Raw genomic sequence first — 24476 nt, 5'->3', positions numbered from 1 at the left:
CGCCACAGGAAGAGACGTCCTACATGAGGATCGAGCCGAACAGTGCCGAATTGTAAATCAGTTAAAAACACTTCGGGACAGCACCGCTGATCACAACCGCTGATCGGCAGAGGCGCGCGGCGAGCTGAATAAACTGCTGCTGTATGTGACTGTATCAGACCGGTGACTGTCTGTCTTGTGTATTTAAATATTTAAATCTTTAGATCCCTGTGAAACGTGTAACCAGTGTCTCGAAATGAGTACAACTGATAATTAATTTAGTCAACTTCGAATTAAAGCTATGTTATTATCAGAAGATTCTAAGTACGACTATGGAGCCTGAAATAGTAAAAGGTCAGCAGTAAACACACATCACAAAACAGGTAAGTTTGAAATATGTATTGTACAAAATTATTAACAATATGTTACACTCCCTGCCTGTCTAAGCCGGCTTCCTGAGTGCACAGGCGCACAATAATGGGCTTAAGCTAAGTAATTTCAAAACAAAACAAAAAAATTGCTGCCTTTGGAGTTCATGGAAGATCTTGATGTTTGTGTGTGTGTGTGTTTCTTGGAGTATGAATGTCTTTCTTTTTTTTTACTACCCGGGTAGGTTTATGTATAATCTTATCTGTATCTCAGGTGAAGGAACAGAATGATGATGGTCCCAAGATGCCACAGCTGGCCACACTAGGCTCTTGGTCTGTTTGTTGTCGAGTTCTGTGGTTAGCTCGCCACTGACCATCAGGGTCAGGTTCAGTCGATCTCGTTCTCTCATCCAAAAAAACAATCTATGCTTACAGTACATACAGTACATACAGTACAGAATACATTAGTTACTATTGTCTCATTTCAATTGAAATCCAAAAATAAAATCATGAAAGATCTGAAACCAGATATGTATGTTTCTGAACCCTTTAAATCTATTTATGCATCTTAATAATATTTTAAACATCACATTTTAATCAAACATTTAAAACATTAATTCTTTTAACAGTTAAGATGAACTTCTGTCTTTCATTTTCACATTGAACATGTATATCAGCAATTAAAATAACTAAATCACCATCATCTTACAATATGACAATACCAACATATCCTACAAAACCCAAAACAATTCACATTCAAATGCTAGCGAGTAGCCCGCGGCTAACGCGATTAGCCCGCGGCTAACGCGATTAGCGATCTTTTATAAACATTTCCACAACATAAAACAATCTGAATCTGTGTCTATGTGATATCGAGCACTACGTATTAAGGTCACAACTCCGATTGGTTTTAAAAAAGAACAATGATTCATAACATAATGGAGCACAATGAGCATGATACTCAGGTTAGCATTAGCATCCTTACCGGAGCTATCTTGAGGAGCTCGCAAATTTGTGCGGCTCGTCTCTCTCTCACACAGCTTCCAACGTAATGGACAGACAATATTTTAATATTTGGCACAAGGTTTCATGGATTTCTATCCCTCAAAGGATATTTCCATACCAGTCCTTAATGCTCTCTGGCAAAGTCTCCACCGGAAGAAAAGAAAAGGTGAATGCTCATCGTAAATTCACGGGGGTCTATACGCCACCCTCTGGCAGAGTAAATGATTACACTACAGTAAACCTGCGAGGGTTACAAACGCGCTCTCTTTTTGTTGCACTACTTGTTGTATGTACAGCTTAATGACAATAAAAGTGATTTGATTTGTTTGATTTGATTTGATTTGACTGTATGCTCCGGAGCTGGCAATCAGTCACATACAGCGCTAGTTTTGCTGACATTATCTGGCACATTAGCTTCATATATAAAATCCTCTGAGGCTGGAAGTTTGTGTAAAACACTGTGCTCCACTGTGCAGCCACCAACAGCACACTTGTCCCTCCGTGTTGACATAATACCGCTCTTCCTCCCTCGCCTGCACTCTCGCAGGGACAAGGGGGAGCTCTCGAAGTAAACTTACTGGTGGGCGGTAACATTCGTGGTGAAATGCGCATGCTGCCGTCATAAGCGCAGGGAATTCAACATCAAGTGTTTTATCGCCTATACTTACACTAAGGGGGACCACGAAAACATGACTGAGTATTCTTTTTCCACACTTTGGCGACTGGTAGGGCCTCCAGAGTCCCAAATATATGTATTGAAATGGTTAAAAAGTTGATTTTGCATAATATGTCCACTTTAATTTGAAATGTTATTGTCATTAATTAGATTAAAAAAGATTCCCAGGGTTCTCGGGTTTCCTCCCCAAAAAAACTGTGCATATCTGGGATTAGGCAAATTGGACACTGAATTGTGAGAGTGAATGGTCATTTCTCTCTGCCACCTGTCCAGGGTGTACCCTGCCTTTAGCCCTATGTCCGCTGGGATTGGTGTAAAATGAGTGCACACTGGAACACTGGGCTGGGTATGTCAATAAAAGGGTTTTAATGAATCTCGGAATGAATTTATGAATCGTTATTTTGGTACTCATCACAACTTTAGACAACTGAAATGCAAATAACTGCGTACTAAATGGAACTTAAGTAAAATGTTCTGCTTATTGGTAATGCATCTTTACACGTGCACCTACAGAAAAGGACTGCTGATATCCTTAAGTTATTTTTTTTTCCTATGTATTGTGAGTTGCAGGTGATGCATGCATGTGTTCAATGCATTCATTACAAATGGAACAAATCGGTGATCAGTTCAACAGGCAATTGTATACATAAAGAACTTTTTCATTTTGTCAGTCTGAAGCACAGTCACCCACTTACCCACACTTACACACACAGTATAAAGTCATTTCATAATCATAAACATTGTATGTTTCCCTGCCAGAAATCAGAAATATCTTGATATTGAACTGGAATGTTGATGTGCACAGTTCCTTGCTGGCAGGGGATTTTACAAACTGGGCGATGAAAGAGGTTTGGTATTGTGCCAAGATCTTATTCATTAAAATCACATCACCATCATCCTTGGTTACTGATCAGTGAGCATGAATAATTAAACTAAGTAGTAATTAATTATTTAAAGTCATTGATTGTCTCTGTATATTACATTACATTACATTACATGTCATTTAGCAGACGCTTTTATCCAAAGCGACTTACAATGGAATCAAGTACAATTAGCCAGGGGTGGAATCGAACTTGCGACCATGATGTCTTTGGTAGGGTCTTAACCACTGAGTGGAGTGGCTCCCCGATATGCTATATCATAAAGCAACAGCATTTCTACGCAACAAGTGAACACATTTCTAGAAAGATATCACTTATTAGATACAGCATATACATACTGTGCATCAGCACAAATGTGTTGCTAAAGTTTGAACTGACATTACATTAGTACAATTATTATTAGTTGCGCAATTTCTGTCTTATTTTTGTGATGGATTCAAAGTGGATCTAAGGCCAATCTGCACCATCTGCTGGACAACAATAATTCCTGAGTGATAATGAGCTAACCCCATTAATCAAATGTTAAAATACAGTGGTGTAAATAGGCCTGGAAAGTCATAACATATCATTATTATTATTATTCCCATGAAGATAATTTGCTCTCTCATCATCCTCCTCCTCCTCACAGATACTGCCATGTGAAATTTGATTAAGATGGAGTGAGAGATAAAGTCACTTTATCAAATGATTTTTTTTTTGTTGTTTAATTTTCATTAAACAGTAGAACTGTATTTCTGATTTTCCTCTAAGTACCACCAGAGGAATCTCACGTACTACTGGTGGTACCCGTACCAAAGTCTTAGAATCAAGGCAGTGTGTTGTGAACTTGAATGGTTTTTTAAGGATTGAGTTTGAACTGTCACCTGCCCCTTCCCCCATACATTCATAATGTATGTATCAGTATAATTTATACAATTCAGTTAAATAATAAAAACAAGCAAGACTGGTGATGTATTTTCTGCGATTTCTGGTAAATACTCTCCTCATGCTAATGCTAATGCCATAGTCAAGTGCGACCACAGCTCAAATCAAGTGACGCGCACTTTCAGAATTTACCAGATAATGGTTTGCTAAGTTACAACCAAGCCTCTTCGCCCCCTCTCACTCACTCACTCATTCAATCGGCATGTGCATGTACAGCAATTGTCATCCATTTCTGTTTCTGTTATAATATCAGAGCGTTGGCAGGGGGGACAGAAGTTTCAAATTCTTGCTGGTTCTATTACCTCTACGTTCTTCATCACTTCATTGTGTATCCTTATAAAAAAACTATCAATTTTACAATATTGAATATATGTATTGCTTAGTAATTTATGCATAGAAATTCACCCAAATGTGACAAAATATGTTTTTGTTAAGAGAACACCAAGGGAAGGCCTTGACTGTGAGAGGTACATTTCATGACTCTACACTGCACAAGAAGTCATTTATTTTAATAGCAAGTAACGGTTCACTGAAATGATGCAAAGCACATTTTTCCAAATAGCTGAAGTATTATCAGTAGACAATGGATATGTGCATTGGATTTGGTGCAAATTAGCTCTCTATGAATTCAAGTTATTGAATATTTTCTTTTCTCTTGTTGCTCTTGTTGCGCTGGCTGCACATAAAGAGCAATGTAAAAGATCAAACTCAAAGGACGGCTGTTTTATTGAAAACTGGCTTGTAGCTTGTTGTCTACTTTACTACAATTTAGAGAGAGAAGCATTGTTTGTGTTTTGACTGATTTCCCCCTGTTAGTTATCGATGATCGCGGAAAGTTGAATATGTGCATATCTATCCAACTATTTAAGTGAGATCATGGATCAAAACACAACAGTCAGTTCAGAAGCAATTTAGAAGCAGTTGATAACTAAACTGTTCCTTCTTTCTAGTACAACCACTGTTTCTTTTCCTGCTGTGAGGACCACAAGTTCCTGTTCATCATGTGTTGAATTGTTTAGATGTTTTAGATTGTGCAGATTAGAGAAATTTAATTTATGAGCTTTATAAAGATCGTCTTCAGACCCACAGTGGATAACACTATTATGATCGGGGTTTATTTCACAATCAACCTATTATACAAACATAATCATATACTGTAGATACCCAAGCGTGTTTGTGGACAGTGAACTTTCCTAAAGCTATACAATATTTAGGTGCTGTGGCTGTCAAAGTTAACACATCGCTGCCATTAATACAGCCGAGATTAACGCAGAAAAATAATTTAACGCAAGTTTAACTTCTGGTGTGTGCTGACCTCTGACATGAATGCTGGAAATTATCCGTGCGAAACAGTCACTTGCCTGCAGTCAGAGAGGAGAGACTGATATACTGTAGTAGCTGAAGATGGAGAGAAGTGAGGGATTGTTGGGTGGAAGGTTTCATTTTAAGAAGTTGAGCGACAGAACCATCTATAAAACAAAACCTGGGTTACCTGGGTGTCAGGCACAATTTATTGACAATGACTGGAAGTTGTGATCCTTTGCCTTGACTGTCAACAAAACAGATGCATGACTGCAGAGACCTGTGCAGAGGAATTCCTCAACATCTCCAACGAGTGGAAAGTAAGTGGTAAACTAACCACTCTAGGCACCGATAGTACCCATAATATGCTGGCAGCTGCCCAGCGACTTCCTTTTGGACACCTACCCTGTGTGGCTGCTTTTGTTCTCTTGCGCTCTTTCTCTCTCTCTCTCTCGACAAATGTGAATGTCTGAGTTTCTAAGGACATTCTCTAGTGGACTTTTTTTGTTGTGATGTTAACACATGTTCTTGTTGCATACAGGATGGCAGTCATCCATGCTTAGCCTGGTCGGCACAGATAGGCTTTGAATGCACATCGTTCTATGTGTAGCACTGTGTTTAAAAAGAAAGATACAATTAAAGTTTAACTGTATCTTTCTTTCTTCAGACACCATTGTTTAATTATTAAACAATGGTGTCTGAAATGAATACTGTCTGATTACTCATTAATTTAGTCATTAGAAGCAAAGGAACATTTTTGCGATAATCTAGATTAATGAATTTCAAAATGTGAGATTATTATTATTATTATTGTTGTTGTTTGTTTTATCTATTGACACCCCTATAAGAAATAGATGCGAAAGTCCCTCTAAAGTTAAAAAAAACGTCTAAACTGTATCTCCTCTGAGATGCACCAAATAAACTCCCCTAAATGTGTGATCACCATGAAGGGGCATTTGTTGAATTGAACAGATGTCCTGACCACTCCCCATTACTTAACAATAAAACATACCCATAAGCCACTTGCACATTTTTATTTTTTCTAGGAAAATTGTCTTGTGCCTCTTCTTCTGTAACTCTAAAAACCCACCAAGCAGAAAACACCCTTAATTCTGAAAATGGGAATAGATGGAGTGGAAGCCCCACAGCATCCACAGGGAACACCAGCTTCACTAATACCAGTATACACTGACATGACCTCAGTGTTGTAGGCTCCGTGAAAACACAAGGCTCGACCTGATTTCACACAAACAAATGTCTCACTTGGGTTTAGTCTCTGCAGGGAGCAGTAGTCTGAGTGGATAATTTTTCACAACGGTGGCCGTGTAATATTTGAATGACTTAAAGAGAGCACAAGTTGACCCAACACAATTACATGGATCGATAATATCCCTTGAGACAGCTTTGCAAACCTGAGCTGTGAGGGATTAAAAAAGTGCTGTTGTTGAGTTTTATCTTAATTGGGGAACAGAAAGCTTTTTCTCTCCCTGGCAGAGAAGTCAAGGGAATCACCGTAACCAGAATGAGCAGCTGATCTTTGTTCATTAGAATGTATTGCCATTAATAATTCTAAATAATATGAAACAAATCTTATATTCTGTGCATGTACTATTTCCTAATGTACCTGAATACTGAGCACCAGTATAAACCGAAATATTTTTCTTATAGAATAGAAATATTTTGGTTAGTGTTAGTGTTATTTTTCCAGCTCGAAGAATGGGTTAAAATTATACTGTAGGCCATTGAGTACCTTACTCTGATGGCATAAAGAAGGCATAAATTGTCTTTTAACAATATTTATTTGGAAAGTACAAATCAATTGATGTATTTTAAACTTTACTGCAGTGTGCTACTTATTAAGTTCAACTTTATTTTCAAAATGTAATGTCAAATTCAACATTTTGACTTTATTTTCAACTGGCGACCTGTCCAGGGAGCACCTTTCGCCCTTTATGTCGACTGGGATTGGCACCAGCAGTGGATGGCCTTTATTTTATTTTATTTTTCTATTATTAGAAAATTAGAATCTGCTTTACAAGCAAGACCTAGCTGAGGCATGGTCGGTTAGCAGCATCATGGACAACCAGGCTGACAATAAATAATAAAAAAAAAACAATAGTTATAAATAGTGTCATGTAGAACAATATGAAAAAAGCATCTGTATTGTAGGGATCTGCCAACACCAGAAGATGGCAGTAACGCAACTATGGACGTAAACTGCCGTTAAATCGTCTACCACTTGAGGGCAGCAGCAACCCTCACGTGTGGCTCTTCTACTGCAGTATCCTGAAGAAGAAGATTCCGGTGCATCAGCTAGGCATCATCATGCCTACTGCTGTGATTATGGAAGAAAATTTCGATAAATTATTAGAACAGTGTGAAGCTCAGGAACTTGAGGTAATGTAATGGGCGTTATTTTGTTTGCCAACACAATTGTTCGACATGCTTTGTGCACTTTCAGGCTCTTTGGGTCTAACAAACAGGTCATGGTCAGTTCATGCTAACTTTGTAGCTGAGAACCTAGCCTGTTTGAGGCTAGTTTCCCATCACTGTTACACCAATGTGTACCACATGATAGCAAACCAATAATTCCGTGTCATGCGTGTAATTGCTATAGAGTGTCGTTGAATATTTGAATAGAATTGGCAGATTGCGATGTTCTGTACTGTTAGGATATGGTGTAGCTAGTTAGCTAGATAGGAGTGTTAATATTGCTACAGTCTGCAGTGGTGTTGTTTACTGTAAGATGTGATATACGTACTGCGTTGCTGTGCTAACTGTGTGGCACTGTGAAGCCGTATTTATTATTCGATTATTGTTCCTTCACAAATGCGGTGCTATTGTAAAAGAAGGGATTTGTGCTATAACGTTAGCAGAAGCTACATTATAACTGACTGGATGCGAGTGCTAGCTGACACTAGTACTCCTAAGCTAATGCAAGAAAATCATTATTTAAAGTGTACAAACAACGTGTTTTTGTTCATGAGTATCTAAGCAAGCTTTGACTGTATGTTCACTTTATCTTTGTGCTTTAACATCACACGTGTGTTTATTCGAAACAGGCTCCAGGGGGCATAGCAACACCTCAAGTCTACGCTCAGTTGCTCGCACTATATTTACTTCACAATGACATGTAAGTTTACTCCGTGTCTGCCACCAGTCACTGACAGACTTGCATGCAAAGTGTGAGTCTATGATCGGTTTGCTGTTTTGATTGTGTGTTTTAAAGGAAAAAACAATGTGTTATTACTTGTCAAATGGGGGCATGCTGATCTACCTCAGAACATACTTTGTAGGATAAGTTTATATAAATTATGCTGGGAAAATAATTATTTATACTTAATACATGCAGTAGTTTTCTCAGCAGCTTTACTCACTATTGAACCCTTTTCGTTGCAGACATTTTGACAGATCACAGAATAATCAAATCAAAATGGCTGAGCTCCATTTAGCTGCCCCAGTTCCAGAGTGCTTGGTGGTTCTCTTGCCTGAGCAAATAGCTAATGTTATCAATCACAAGTATGCTTTTCCTGCTCTAATTATGTCAAATTGGCTGGTATGTAAAAACATTATATTCTGGCTCTTTATTACACAGTCCTTATGTTAACTGTGCAGAGGTAGTGTTGTTATCAGTAACACCAGTGCTATTCCTAAAACATGTCAAAGTAGCTACTGTGGGGAAAAAATGCTTACTGCACTGTAATTACAACATAAGTGATGCCGTACTAATGATGGATCCGACATAACTTAAATTCCACACACATAACATTTCCTGGTTTGTTAAATTAACTGTACAACAAATGACAGTTCTGTTGTTGACCCCACCTGATTTATTCTGTGTTAAATGCTCATCTAACAGGAATAATGCCAGGTATCTATGGAAGAGGATTCCCCAAGCAATAAAATCGGTAAGCATGTTAAAATATTGCCAAATTAAGTATATTTAAAGTTGAGCACCTTTTTAACCTTTCCACAACACTTTGTCCCTTACCTAAACATAGCTCAACACACTCTATGTCAATAGTGATTATGAATCTCCGCTTTTGTTGAGTTGTATAAGTATATAAATGTTGGCAGTTGATAACCATGGGAAGCCCAACCAGCACTGATTCCCTCACATAATAGAGCTGGTGGAAATACCCTGTGTCTGCAGAGGCAACCAGAGTTACAACTGTCAACTGAGTAACAAATAATATAATTGCTTCTCAGATTTTTACTCTTTGTTAAATACACAACTAAACATTGATGACCCTTCACATGTGAGTCACGTGTGTTAGAGAAGTGCTATGTATAGAACAAGCTCTGAATGAATGTGTTTGTGACTGTGACCTGACTTTGAGATGTCATTGAGACTAGAACAATGCAGTTTACTAGAGCCGGAGTGATGTCTTTTGCTCACGATTGGATTGTATCACGATACTTGGGTGCCACCTTTGTTTGTATTGAGATTCTGTTTTTATTGCAGTTCTACACGTATAATTGTGATATTATTTATCTCATTAAAATGACATTGAATACTTTTTTGAGACAATAATTCTTGAGTCATATTCCAAAGTTAAAACCCGTCAAATATCAGTTATTTAGTCTGACATTTATCTAAACTGAGTGGGACCGTGGTACATAATGTGTACTTAAGAGTCGTTATCAGTTAACTGCTACATTTATCTGCTCCCACCAATAATAAATAAAAATTAATTGTTTTTAGTGTTGCCTACTTAGGGTGCTGCTGCTGCTTTTAGCTATTTTTGTTTATCAAGCTATTGAAAATGATTGTTGTGAAGAAAACAACAGTTGATGAGTTTTATTTTTAGTTAGTTAGTTAGTTAGTCCTAAACACTTTCCATCAAATGAACACACACAGCCACTATTTTAATATGTGACACTTTTTTCCGTCTCTGGAACTACTAAAACTAACTGATAACATAATTTTCATAACAAGCACTTCATGTTCTTATTTACCACTGAGACCCAAAAGACGTAGACTTGGAGCCCCATGTTTAAATCACACAGAATGTTTTTTTTTTTTTCCAGGTATTTAAGGTTACAGAGTAGTTTCTGAAATGCTTCTCCTATTGTGTACAGGCAAACCCTGAATTAGCAGCTATTTGGGCAGTCGGCCAGCGCATTTGGCAGCGAGACTTTCCAGGAATCTACACAGCTATTGCTGCTTATCAATGGACAGAGAATATTCTTCCAGTCATGGAGGCCCTTCAAGGTAAATATCTCAACTCCCACCTTTCCATATTTATATTCTTTTACGTATTCAAAATGCCTCTTATTAGAATGATAACATTTACAAATTATATTTACACATTTGAATCTGAAGACACTGCAATCAAATTTCGTGTTCCTGAACTAAAGTAAATGTTAACTGAATTAATTGAAATCAGAATTACTAGCTGATAGGGCTGGGCGATTTCTCGATATTTTAATATACAGTATATCGATATATTTCTAAACGAGATATAACACGGGAAAATATCGCTTTTATTGATATAGTTCATTTTGCGTTAAAATGACAATACATGTGCCGCAAGTTCGCACCTATTTCTCCTCTCCCTCTCCCTGCGTCCCTACACACACACACACAGGGGCGTTGCACCTGTGGGGGATGGAGGTGTTTTAACACCCACACTTTCAGGTTCAGTTTTGCACAAACGACTTACTACAGTTGCTCCGAGAAATGTGAATAAAAGGCAATTAGGCGTTTTCTTTTACATTTTTTAAAGGTGACATCGAATGCTTGTATCACACATATATGTTAGTTATGGAGGTCTACTTACATATATTAACTTGTTTTCATGGTTCATGGTACCTCCTTGTCGCTGCAAACGAGCCGATCAAAATATCTCCTCACTGACGCTCTCATCAGCCATGAGACCAAAATCACACCCCCAGAACGTGGACTGTGTTGTGATTGGCCAGCCAACAGGAGCTTTCCCACTGTCCTGTGATAGGCCAGGTACCTGGAAGTGACGTAATTGGTAGGCCAGCTCACAGATACACAGCTCCCCCTCTGGCACGAGGGATGCTCTGCATCTCAGCAGCTACAACGAGAGTAGTTCTTCTTCTTCTGTGGTTGAATGTACGCAACCGGATGTGCCCGGACTAGTGCCCACACCAGGAGGCACTACAGTGGTGAGAGGAGTGGTGAGGTTTTCTGATGACATCATCAACCTACGGAATTGCCGATCCGTTTCGCAGAGCCCAGGAAAACAATAAAACCCAATTTTCTCAGCAGTGGCTGAACTGTTTGTCCTGAAACTTTAGGGTTTCATGAACGAGGTAATGACGCAGATACACACACAAACGCAGCGTTAATTGGAGCTTCCGGTCTATGTCGCCTTTAATGCACCGAGCAAGTCGAGAACGCGGACGGCTCGTTAACATAGCCGAAAGGCATCATGGGGGTAACACTACTGCGCATGCTCATGCTCTACACAACCCGGAAATAAACGTGGAAGTCAGAAACTTTTTTGGTATATGCGCTGGGTGAGCAACTCCATATGAATGAAAGGAACCAGAGGGGTGGTGCTCTATCCAGTTCTTATAATACATCCATGGCCTGCACTCACTGCAGCTTACTGCCTCAGACATGACACCGGCTTTGAGTGTGACCCGGCTGATGATTGGCTGTTCTTAAGTCCCGCCTCTCTTGGTGTGTAGATTTATCTTTCAGCTTGTGCTAAGGAGGTGGGAACTAGCTAGGTTCATAGTTCACGCACTATAGAGTTTTGACTTATTTTCATTACTGAAAATTGTTCAAACCACATAAAACACAGCTATAATTTCTTGTCCTTACTCTAGTGTAGTCATATTTCCATCATCTGTTTCTTTTCTTTTTGAGATAACAGCTTGCAGTGCATTTGCAGTTGTAGTAAATATGTCACTGTATATTTTTGTCATGCAGGACATTTGGCATGTGGCTTAAACTTATAATGGACTGTTTTTTTTTTTTTTTTGTTAAAGGGTTTGCCTTTGGAAAACATTTTATATAAAGTTGGCCACAGCTCAGTAATATGGATTAGATATCTGTTTATATGCTTACATTTGTACACTAAATGTGTTGTAACGTTATTGCACATATTAATATGTGAATTGTTGTATATTATTTACATCTCTCATGTCTTCAAGCCCATCTAAGAAAAACAGCTAATATGCCCTCATGCTCACAAATGTTTGGGCAGTTGTGCCATGTGATGGTTCCCTTGTGCAAGAGTATAAGAATAGCTTCTTCATCATGTTTACAGTACATGGAGTTGATGTGCCATGGATGGTGATGTAGAGTCATAAGACACTTGAGCAACAAGGAATGATAAGTCCTCAGTGGATATAAGGGGTTTCAGAGTTTCTTAATCTGAATTTAAGATGATTAATTCATATTCACTGTTCATACTCTTTGCATTGTACTCACTAAATACCACTTGAGGTGTCAATGTGAGGGTGTAAACCACATGGGCTCATGAGCTTTGAGCAGCAGTTCCCTGACTTCCTAGAGGTTTCTGGACATAGCTACTGTTCAATCGGGCTGATCAAATAATATTTTTTTTAATTAAAACCACAACTAAATTGATCAAATATTATAAGGCTGCAATGTATTCATTATCTTCAATCGTTTTATGTTTTATTCTAGTTTTAAAAAATGTTATGCGTACAAGGTAGAATCAGTTATGCCTTTAAGTTTTCATCCTTGCATAAGAGTACAACCGTTAAGATTTTGTTACATTGTAATGCTTTGTCTTGTTTTAAATCTATTAAACAGTAAATACATAACTGAAGCATGATTAAAAATATGTATATCACAGTTGTGTTAGAAATCACAATTGCATATTGTACCCAAATCCTTTTGCGCCACTGTATAGAGCAAACAACAACCACAATACAACTATCTATTCATTTTTGTGTGAAAGTCATATCCCAGGTGAGTAACAGCCATCTTAATGCTCTCTGCTTTCAGTTTTTAAATCATAATGCCAAGTGCAAAATACAATATTTCAGTTTTAAATGCAGAAGTAAAGACCTAAACAGTTTGTCATTTATTATGTAATAAAGGTGCAATAAATCAATTTGACTTCATACATTCATTTCTAGAATAACGGAAAATAATCACCATTACTGTTCTAAATAAAACAGGTTTATAGTGTATGTATGACTGGACAATATGGCCAAACATTTAGCACAATATCAGTTTCCAAATCATTCTTTACGTTTAGAGATAAATGTCATATAATAATGTTGTAATTACCTACTAATATTGGTGATCTTAACAATAAAATACAGATACTGATTATAGGCAAATGTCTAATATTGGCCAGGCCAAAAAAATGATAAGGATAAGTATACTGTTGTATTGTTATTGATGTATTACCTGGCCCTATTTCTAGATTTGAACATGAGGTAAATTGCAGCAAATTATAATGTTGCAACAACAACTCGAGCACAGGATGTCAACATTGACTTGTTTACCAATTACACAGGGCTCCATCTGTCAAGTGATGCTTCTTTGATTCACTCACATGGACCCTGTTTGTCTCTGCTCAGTCAACCACTGCTGTCACTGTTGGAAAGGATTGCAACATGTGACACATGCTACACTGGGTAGGAGGGGGCCATTTCTGTGAAAAGTCCCAGGGCCAGTGAGCAGACAGGAATGTAAGGTCTGGTTGGTTAGAGGGATTGGGTGTCACCAGCTGTGTGAGGCTGGTATATAAGGACGCTGCTGCTAGCCCTTAACCAGAACAGATAGCAGCTTTTTCACAAGTATCACTAAGAAGAGGTTGATAGAGTCGTCCCTCTAGTTGTTGTAAGTTGAGAGTGAGAGGGTGAGTTTTCTCTTTTGGGAAATAAGAAACCAACCTGTGTAGCTGTAGATAGAGACTTTGATCACAATGGACGTCCAGAGGACAGGATCAATTGTTCGGGCCCCCAGCCCCATGGATAGCCTTGAGAAGCAGCTGAGCTGCCCCATCTGCCTGGAAATGTTCACCAAACCGGTGGTCATTCTGCCCTGCCAGCACAACCTCTGCCGTAGTTGTGCCAGTGACCTCTATGACTCCCGCAACCCATACCGCTTTTCTGGTGGTGTCTTCCGATGTCCTACTTGTCGGTTTGAGGTTGTCCTTGACCGTCATGGTGTACATGGGCTGCAACGCAACCTGTTGGTTGAAAATATCATCGACCTCTATAAGCAACAGCAAGAAGGGAGTGGCAGTGGAAATACAGAAACCAGCCTGAAGCCTAAAGAATCCAAAGAACCAATGTGCCAAGAACATGAGGATGAGAAAATCAACATCTATTGTAAGACCTGCCAAGTTCCCACCTGCTCCATGTGCAAAGTGTTTGGGCAACATAAAGACTGTGAGGTTGCAACTTTAGCAAGTGTTTACCAGGTCCAGAAAGGTGACCTAAGTAATGCTATTGATACCCTGGTGGCTAGCAATGGCCGCCTGCAGGCTCTGCTCAATCAGATGGACGATGCCTGTCGTGCTGTTCAGGATAATGCCCAGACCGCTAAGCAAAGGTTAGCCGAAAGCTTTGACCTACTGTATGCTGTCCTTGAAGATCGCAAGGCCATTCTACTAGAGAAAATCACCAAAGAGCAAGATGAAAAGGTTGCAGCCCTTCGGGCTCTGGCCCAACGTTATGGAGAGCGACTGCAAGCCAGCACAGAGCTCACAGATTCGGCTGTGAGAGCACTGGAGCAGAATGGAGCTGCTGAGTTCTTGGTGGCCTCCAAGGGTCTAATCACACAGACCAAAGACGCGGCAAAATCTTCACTTGGGGAAGAGAGGCCAGAACCAGGGTTCGAGAAGATGGACCACTTCACTTTGTCAACAGAGCATGTGGTAACAGTCCTATCAAAGATGCATTTTGGGGTGTGTGAAGATGATGACTTTGAAGATGCAGAAGAGGAGGAGGAGGAGGAGGAGGAAGAAGAAGAAGAAGAAGAAGAAGAGGAGGAGTAGTAATGACAACTCAAAGTGTTTATGGACTTAAAAATACTGTACTGTAATGTGGTTCTGGAAGGAGTGTGTTGATGGCAGGAACTGCATTTAATGTTGAACAGAATATAGGGCTACAGTGAGTGTGAGCTAAATGGTGTGCCCTTTTTTTTCAGTGCAATATTTAATTTCAGTGTTGTGTTAATTCTTTTTTTCTTAATTTCTTTTTATACTTTTGTACCTCAAAGCTAATGAAATGGCAAAATAGGGTAACTAAATGTAAATGTAGACTGGTTTATACATGTTTTTTTCTTGTATGTGGTTTATAAAATAGTTTTAGTAATGTTTCTCATTTTGTCCAAGTTTGTGTTGAACTGGTTACTACACTTGTCTTCATTTGAATGTTGGAATAAAGCTGCATGAAGTCAACCATCTGTTTGCTTTATTGCTTAAGCCACAATATACTTAACTAAAGACAGCACACACAAGAAGACACATGAAAGTTATAAACATTTTTCTCTTGAATGCCTCCATCAAACATGTCTGTTGTTGGCAACTTGGCAATAGACTACATTTAAAAATAAAAGCCCTTGCCATGTCCTGTCTGCTTTGCCTTTGCTGGTTAAAAGTGGAGGCTATTTTTAAGAGGTGAGGGGGCGAGAAATGATAGCGGCCCTGGAATAGACTGTGAGGTCGACATATCAGGTCCTGTTACTCCGCCATAAAAGACCCTCCCACTCATGGACTTCTTGCTCAGCAGCTCCAACCCAAGTCTGAAGTGTCAGAAGGGCAAACTAAAGAAAAGCTGGTGCAGTTGCCACATGAGCCATTTTGTAACGGTCAAGAGGCCATGGTATAAATACACGGTGGCTGGGTTTCAACATGCCACTTGACATGACCTGCTTGGCTCTGTGACAAGCATTGACTGTGTCCTAATTTGTTTTCTAATATGCAGTCAGTCGGGTGCAACACAAAAAGCAACATGTTTTTTTAAGTGAGTCATCGCTCACTTTTAACTGAAAGAGTTTTACGTTAACTGGAGAGAAGAAACAGTAATTTTCCTTCAGAACAAATCCATGTTTCTTTTAAATCACAATATTTTTGTAGTCTGTTTGAACTGTCTTTTTATGGGTTAGATTACTGTACATTCATAACTTTGGTCAAAATTACAACAAAAGTAACTTGTCCATGAACCCTGAATTCCAAGTTTACATTACTTTTTTTTACTAACATTGTTCGGACAATAACGGGAGGAACAGGAAGTCTGCTGGACAGAAGCATGGGAAAGCAGTCCTGACTAATCTCCAGCCTTGCCCTCACAGCTGTCTCTTCTCATCCACACCACTTATTATTGTTACTGCTGCAGCAGACAGGGAGCTGACTTGTTGATACTCATAAACAGTTGCTAGGCTATAAAACACAGCAGCAAATCCAAGCTGTTGTGAGTAGCCAGTCACACTCACTTTTATCACTGCAAACTACAGTGGGCAAGATAAGTGATACAGGAATGTAAGCAGAGCACACAGTGTCCATGTCCATGTCATGCTTTGTTACAAGAGCCATTGTTCAGTGTAATGGATTTTAGTGAAAGTATATTTGAGCTCACAAAGTAATTCACTGTTAAGTCAAATGTTCCTTGTCAACCAAAAAGCACAATTAACATGAATATCCTTTTATGTTAATTGTGCTTTTTTTTGCCTTGACCTTAATGGATTGACTTGTCAAGTGTTAATAGAATTTATAAAATAAATATGATATTGTTTCCTGTTGGAATGAGAACATTTCTCATTAGAGTGCTTTTTACTTGGGTTAAAGACTATTTGGCAAATAGGACACAATGTGTTCAGATGGCTGGAGTTAGTTCCACTTCTCTTGAGGTCACAAAAGGTGTACCTCAAGGCTCAGTCCTAGGACCACTTTTGTTTACAATTTATATTAACGATCTGTGTGCAAACACCATTTTTATGCTGATGATACTGTAATTTATTGCTCTTCACGTTCAATTGCACAAGCATTCATAGTTTTGCAGTCCACCTTTGATACAGTGCAGACTAATCTGGAGAAATTGGAACTTGTTTTAAATGCTGAAAAATCCAAAATAATGCTTTTTTCAAACTCATCCGTTCCCATGGAACAAATCTCCTCAATTAGAACTTCCCATGGCAGAGCTCTTGAGCTGGTTACCAGTTATAAGTACCTTGGATTTATTATTGATGGGGAACTATCTTTCAAAGTGCATGTTAGAAATTTGGTTTCTAAATTAAGGGTGAAGCTTGGTTTCTTTTATAGAAACAAGTCTTGTTTCTCCCTCAGAGCAAGGAAAGTCCTGATATCAGCGACATTCTTACCAATACTTGACTATGGCGATGTTGTGTACATGTGTGCCTCTAACAGTTGCCTACAGTCTTTGACTCCAGTCTATCATTGTGCTCTGAGGTTCATCACTGGCTGTAGCCGCCTCACCCACCACTGTGAACTGTATGCCAAAGCTTCCATGTCCTCTCTGTCTGAAAGACGCTACACACACTGGATGACTCTGGTCTATAAGGCTCTTCTCGGCTTAATTCCTACCTATTTAAGCACTTTTCTTCAGCGAACCAGAAGCCATTATGCCTTACGTTCAAATTACATTTTGCACTTGTCTGCCTCACGTGTTCGGACCGAAATGGGAAAAAAAGCTTTCAGTTTCTCTGCCCCCTCTGCTTGGAATACCCTGCAAACTGAACTTAAATTGCAAGCTTTTATTTCACTGGGAGCTTTCCGCTCCATCTTAAAAGTCAGACAACAGAAATCCTTTGAACAGTGCCTGTGTTCTTAAATTGATACTGTGACCACAACTGTTGCACTTTATGTTTTGTCTAGTTGTACTCATGTATTTGTTTGTATTGTAGTTGCTGCCTTCTTGTTTTTATTTAACTTTGATGTGTGCTGCTGCCTTTTTTGGCCAGGTCACCCTTGTGAAAGAGATCTTGATCTCAATGGGTCTTTTATCTGGTTAAATAAAGGAGTAATATAAAAAATAATATCTAAACAACACAAATTCAACTCATTTCACACTAATTGAGGCTCTTAGATAAAGGCTTATAAAGGTTTTCAGCCTCTAATTTAAAGCAAAATTCAGATGCTGAATGCCATTGAGAGCATGTGAAGCTTTTGTTTCAACATTTTAGATCCCTGACCAACTCTGTAGATGTGGTTGTGTGAGTGACTTAAGTTTATTACTGATAAAAAGCTTTGCTGCATAAACCCAAACTTTCAGAATTACCATAAACAAATGTGAATATTTACTCGCCTTTTATACAAACATTACATCTGAGACTGCTATTGATCTCAGACTTGAAGCACCTGCCACTCTTGATAAATAAAGCCTCCAGTGCTGTTGCTAGCTAACAGCTTTGTTTACAAGAAACAAGACTGATATACCATGTTCTAATGTCATACTCTGCAGTTCAATGTATGTCACTGTTGCTCATGTTTTAAAAGCAGAGCGCGTTTTAAGTACCTGTCCTCAACTGTTTGAAGCTATGTGATATTAATATCAGTGCTGTTGATGGTTCCTTCACAGAGAGCACACGGCAGAGAGCGTACGGACTAGTGGCCCAGGCCTACACTTCCATCACAGCTGAAGACTTTGCAGCTTTTGTTGGTTATTCTGTGGAGGAGGCAGTAAAGGGTAAGATTAAGTCTACACAGCTTCCTCATGGGATATTTTATTATCACAGTCACTGCATCTAAAGAATTAAAACGTTAAGTGCTTTTTAATGTGAAAAAAAAAAAAAAGAACTGTCAAACAGTTCTAACTTCCATTATCATCTACAAAATAATGCCATCTATAAAATAATTTAAGTCCAATTTAACTCCAGTTTAAAAGTTTATAATATTATACATATTATACATATATATATATACATAATAATATATAACATTTTGTCCATATAGTGCTTTTATTAAATGCTCATAGACATGTTTAAAAAATCAAGAATCAAGAATTTTTCTATTGTCATTATGAGGACATAACGAAATTTTGCAGTGAATCCCGTCTTAAAGGCACACAATAACAACAAAACAAGGAAAGACTTAAACACTTAAATAAGACACAACAAAATGTAAAACACAACAAAATATAAAACTACGAGTATGTTCAAGTAAAGTGCAACTGTGTAGAAGCAGTGAAAATATTAAAATATACACACAGTTGGACACCATTAAAATTAATAGAAATCATGCATGGGAAAAAGTAAGTTGATAGTCCACTACAGACAAGGATTTGTTTAAGGGAGGGAGTTCCAGAGGGAGGGGTCAGACATGGAAGAAGCTCTGTCACCCCAGGTTCAGTGCTTCGACCTTACTGCAGGTGATTTGGTGGCAATGTAAATACATTCCCTACTAGGGATGTCCCAATACAACTTTTTCACTTCCGATAAGATACCAATATTGCAGCCTTTCGTATTGGCCGATACCGATATTGATCCGATCTGATATCAGCACAAATCATACATACTTTAATTACTTATTTTGTAGTGTAGAATGTTAGAAAAGGCTCGGTCAAGTGATATTATTTAAACAGAGAACAATAGTCAGCAACAGTAGGTTTGACAAAAACTGAACCATTTATTATTAACCAATGGGTAACATAAATTTTAACCTTCAACATAAGAATATTCTATTTTTTGCCATGTTCATTTCATACAGTCTATGGTTAATTTCATCAGGAGGAAAGTATCAAGTACTTATGTGGGTGTTTTCAGAGCACCCATGTTTCACAGGTAACAGCGTGTTTTCAGAGAACACCCCCCTTGTTTTCACTATTTTGGATTAGTCCAACCCACACAGGGTGAGTAACTGGTCCCGCAGGTAAACCATGGATGTATTATACGAACTGGATATAGTACCGCCCCCTCTGCCTTAAAGACAATTTTGTCATAGTGGCCACTCGTGGTACTGCAACAAAAAATACTCATGCAGCCCAAAAAGCAATTTTCCCATTGACTACAATAGTAAAAGGGACGCCAGTAAAACTGTTCACAGGACACCTTGAGACATGGACACAGCCATGTATAGATCTTTATATTCTATATTTTTAATTCATGGAGTTTCACATTTGTAAAACCTTCCTAAAGGTCAGAAAAATCTTATTTCCCAGAGTGACGTCACAGGTGTGTACGAGCAAATGCCCACTCACAGCAAAGAGCGGGCATGTGCTGTCTCGGGCACGGCACTACTGTCGAGAAATGTGAATAAATTAAGGCAATGAGGGGTTTTCTTTTACAGTTTTTAAAATATTACGACAAACAGTTTTAGTTATTTATTCGTTGCTCATTAGGATTTATTTTCAAACTTATTATCGATGTATTAACAAACTGCTGTGTGGATTCATACTGACATCGTGAACACGGGGCAGATGAAGGTGTGGACTGTGGAGCTGTGGTGGTGTTATGCACTGAGACCTGCGGTCACTTCACCACTGATTCCCTGGGAGGCTGCTTGTCTTATCGTCACGATCAGTTCTAATCCAAATGTGATGAATACATGGATTAGAGTGAAAGAATTTGGAGTTATAAAAAGTACTTTTAACACGTTGTTATTGTTCCCAATAATATGATCATGAGTCTGCAGGTTTTCTGGCCTGACTTTATTTTAATATTTTATTTATTATATTTACCATACGTTGTAATCATAACGTTAAGTTAGCTTTATTTGTAAACCATTTATACAAAAACAGTTAGAAATTTCCCGGTCCCGCAGACGAACTTTTCTCCCTGTGTGGAGCTTCAGGACACATTTAAAAACACAGAAAGCTCTTGGCATGGCTAGTTTTTGGGGTATAATTAACAAACAGAGGCTGTTGAAAGTCGACAGGTGGCGCTGGTTTATGAAATAATGTTGTTATAGCAGCTTGCCTCAGGATGAGCTAGTGTGGTGCTAATGGCTAACTCGTGCTCGGCTAACTGACGGCTAACTGATTTATTCTTTCAGAGAAAATCATGAGTTACCAGCAGCACTTGTGAGTATAATAAAATGGCCTTCAGTTTTTCTTTATTAACTCTTGTTTAACTGTAACTACTGATAGACAATCACATGATCCAACCATAATGGTTTGTTTTGGAGGAAAGAGAAGAATAACGTCCAGCAAGAATGGCTTCAAATAGCCTGTGTGTTGCATTCACTGTGCTGTCGTAAATAGTATCCACCTAAACAGAAACACTCGGTCAGTCACTTATGATTTTATACTTATCACTTATTTTTTTACACGTTATGCATCTATTTTTTAAATTCTTAAACTTTGTTTTTGATGAAGCATTTAAAAAAAATATATTGTTATTTGAATTCACCTTATTGCTTCATCTCACGGAGTGGGAGTGAAGTATTGTTTTTAGTGGCTCTGTGTGTCTGTTTGTGTTTCCCACACAGGCCGACAGAGGCTTGTTGTGTGATTGGGGTGAAGTCTGCCTTGTTTTACTCTGTTTCACTAACAGACCTTGAAATGACCTTTGCATTACAGAACCCAACCTTAGCCCAACAATAATTTCTGGATTTTTTTTCAGATCCACACTTTATAGGATAAACACAGGTGTTACCAACCAATTAATTAGATTTCCATTCCATTTAGTTTAGCCAGAGTCCTGCTATTGTTCAGGTTTAAGGGGACTTTAAGTAGGAGCAAGTGGAAAGAACCAAGAGGAAACTCAGTTAATTTGATTCTACATGTACAGATCTTTTATTTTCCTGTTGTTTTCAAATAAAATGTTGGAGAAATAATTATTTATGGTCATTATAGCAATGCTAAAACAACAAATCTAATGGTTGAATTTTACACAGTAGTAAGTGACTGAAAGTGTTTTTTCCTCCACTATTGTATCATCCTAATGCATGTTAAAGTTCATACATTTGCTTATGAGACTACTTTCTTCACCTGTTTTGGCCATAGGTGTGGTGAGCCAAGGCTGGCAGGCAGACCCCTCTACCAGGATGGTGATGCCCAAAAAGCCCGGTAGGTGGCAGTATTGCTCTTCTAAATTGTGCCTCTCATCAGCCCTCTGCTCTGTTAAGCAAATGGTTTTCTCTTCATGAGCAACTCAGTCCAATTCCCCGATCCTCTTCCACCTACTCTTTATTTTACACATGGATTTTGTAGTCTCTTTTAATCCCACAGGAAAGTTGATGTCACTTTCCTTTTCCTAGAGCCTGTGGATGTTTCTAAATTGCTAAATCTCCCCTGAACAGGGTCCATGTTTCCAAACCTCCCTGCTTCATTATTTTTTTTTTTTATCAGAAATCCTACCACACTGCATGTCCTCAAATAAGAAGGTCACCGATTGATGCATCTTGTTTGAGAAATCTAGTGATGATAGAGGAGGAGATTGTGGTCTATCCTCTTCTCTGTAATCTTCAGGCTTCACTGCTGAAGCATGTGCTGCACACATGTCCAGCACAGAACCACTAACCCACTCACCACAAGTCCCCCACATGTGTAGGGACCCCCCTCCACCACAGCACCACTGTGTCTGAAAGCACATTTCCATTGTTGCTTGGAGTGTGGATCCCACACTGAAATTCTTCCTGGGTTAATGGGATCACTGTAAAGTGTTGTGTGTCACAGTCACATGGGAGACTGCAGCTGGTGCTGTAAACATGTCGGGAGGGGGGGACAGTGGTACACTCGTGTCCAGATGAATTTGAAACCTGTCCTCTGCCGAGTGTCTCCCCCAATGACACGTGGACTGAAGAGTTAAAACTGGAGCGATGTAAGAAGGCGGATAGTGTTTGGCACATGAGGAATCCCCCTCTGACTAAACTTCTCCTCCTCCATGTTTCTCTCCTCTTCTCTCTACAGATCCTCCCCCGGTCTCACTGGTTCCAAATGAGCAGCAGTTGGCCAGACTCACTGACTACGTGGCTTTCCTCGAGAACTGATAACCCACCTCAACCATTGCCACCCTGTTTCACACACTTGGTACTGAGGGAGAATTAATGTTTGGATAAACTTTTCCCTCCATTCTACTTCCTGCGATATCCCACTCCGTGATAAAGATGTACCAAAAACAAATCATCTTGCATGAATGCTGCAAGCTCTTCTGTAAGACTTACCTATTTATATTCATTGACTATGATAGTTTTCCCTGCTTCATTTCCTCAAAGGGGTGGTTCATGTTTTTTTTTTCTTGTTGTATGAGGTACTAACATCATCAGCACTGACTGCACTGTGTGTATCCCCTGTTCATCACTAAATCTTGCTGTTTCTTGTTGACAGCCTTTTCCATCTGGAAAATAAAGTTTGCAAACAGCTCACTCTCCTGCACCAAAACCCGTAGGAGAATCAGTATTTTTAGCTTACACGGACACCAGACTTGCTGTTTTACTCTCGCCTAATCTGGTAAATTTGTGTCATTTATGTATATCCAAACAAATTGTTTCAAATACCGATATCACAAAATAACACATTACAGCTTACTGATGGAGGCTTTATTGGATCAACAACTCCCATGACCTTGCATGCTAAAAATGCAGATTTTCTCTTTGCTTAAGCTGACACAGTTTTTATTAGATGAGCCTTTTGTTATGCGTCTAAAATCTGGTTTACCTTGTGTCCCTATTGGCATCCCCGAGAGCCAGTCTGCTGGCACATTGTAGTCAGCACTGATTATGTATCTCGTACAACTGTCACTTTAAATGTTATTATATTTCACTTTATTTTTTGTGGCTTTCGCAGGCCATCAGATATATACATTGGGTCTGAGTATAAATTAGGAAAGTAATATCTTTCACATCACTTTGTTTATTTTGTTTTTTTTCATTTGCTAATCATGCAATAGAAATACACACACCAGTATGTACAGCACATCCATTGTGTTTAAGCACTTGCAGGTTCCTTGAAACAAAAATGCCTTCAGGTAACAGAAGTCTCAGCATGCATATGTCCCTGCGTGGAGTTCAGTCTTCAGACCTCATTTGAATTTTGAAGTTTATGTATTGACTGGTTAATAAATACTTTGCTGTTTCTAAAGTGGTCTCTGTTTATTTGAATCCAGGCTCTTTTAGGTTGATTTACAGAGCAGCCTGTCCTCAGGGAACAATGTTGAATATGAACATCATTTCTGTTGCACATGACAACAAGTTTAGCCTTTTTTTCTGTCAGAAAGAGTGTTACAGTCATATTAGACTGACATGTAAATAATCAGAAGTAAAGCTGTGTTGTTGCATAGGATGTTTAAGAATGTTTGTTTCAGTTTCCTCAAAAGGATCGTTCATCATTTTTCAAAACCTCTGAATTTAAGGTTTGTTATGCAACCACACACACACCTGTGTTACGGTGATAAACTTCACTGTCAGTGCGGAAAATAAAATCTGTTGACATGTTTCAATGTCTCTGCTTCAAAGAGCTAGTTTACGTCACTGTTTT

At 38.8% G+C, this 24476-nt stretch overlaps 2 protein-coding genes across 2 annotated transcripts; both read left to right on the top strand.

The window, feature by feature from the left end:
• The first annotated feature begins 7417 nt into the window (after positions 1-7417).
• On the top strand, positions 7418-24080 carry cops8 (COP9 signalosome subunit 8). The gene is made up of 7 exons (XM_044019021.1): positions 7418-7532; positions 8198-8268; positions 8995-9043; positions 10218-10350; positions 18642-18749; positions 22005-22067; positions 22911-24080. Exons 1-7 carry the CDS (start codon positions 7461-7463, stop codon positions 22988-22990), a joined length of 576 nt encoding a protein of 191 aa, XP_043874956.1. The 5' UTR covers positions 7418-7460; the 3' UTR covers positions 22991-24080.
• trim63b (tripartite motif containing 63b) lies at positions 11437-15505 on the top strand. Its single transcript, XM_044019020.1, has one exon. It carries the CDS (start codon positions 14024-14026, stop codon positions 15098-15100), a length of 1077 nt encoding a protein of 358 aa, XP_043874955.1. The 5' UTR covers positions 11437-14023; the 3' UTR covers positions 15101-15505.
• Positions 24081-24476: the final 396 nt, after the last annotated feature.

The sequence above is a fragment of the Solea senegalensis genome, linkage group LG2 (genome assembly GCF_019176455.1).
Source record: "Solea senegalensis isolate Sse05_10M linkage group LG2, IFAPA_SoseM_1, whole genome shotgun sequence".
NCBI classification, from domain to species: Eukaryota; Metazoa; Chordata; class Actinopteri; order Pleuronectiformes; family Soleidae; genus Solea; species Solea senegalensis.
The sequence above is the reverse complement of the archived record's forward strand: the minus strand, read 5'-3'. Positions and strand labels throughout refer to the sequence as shown.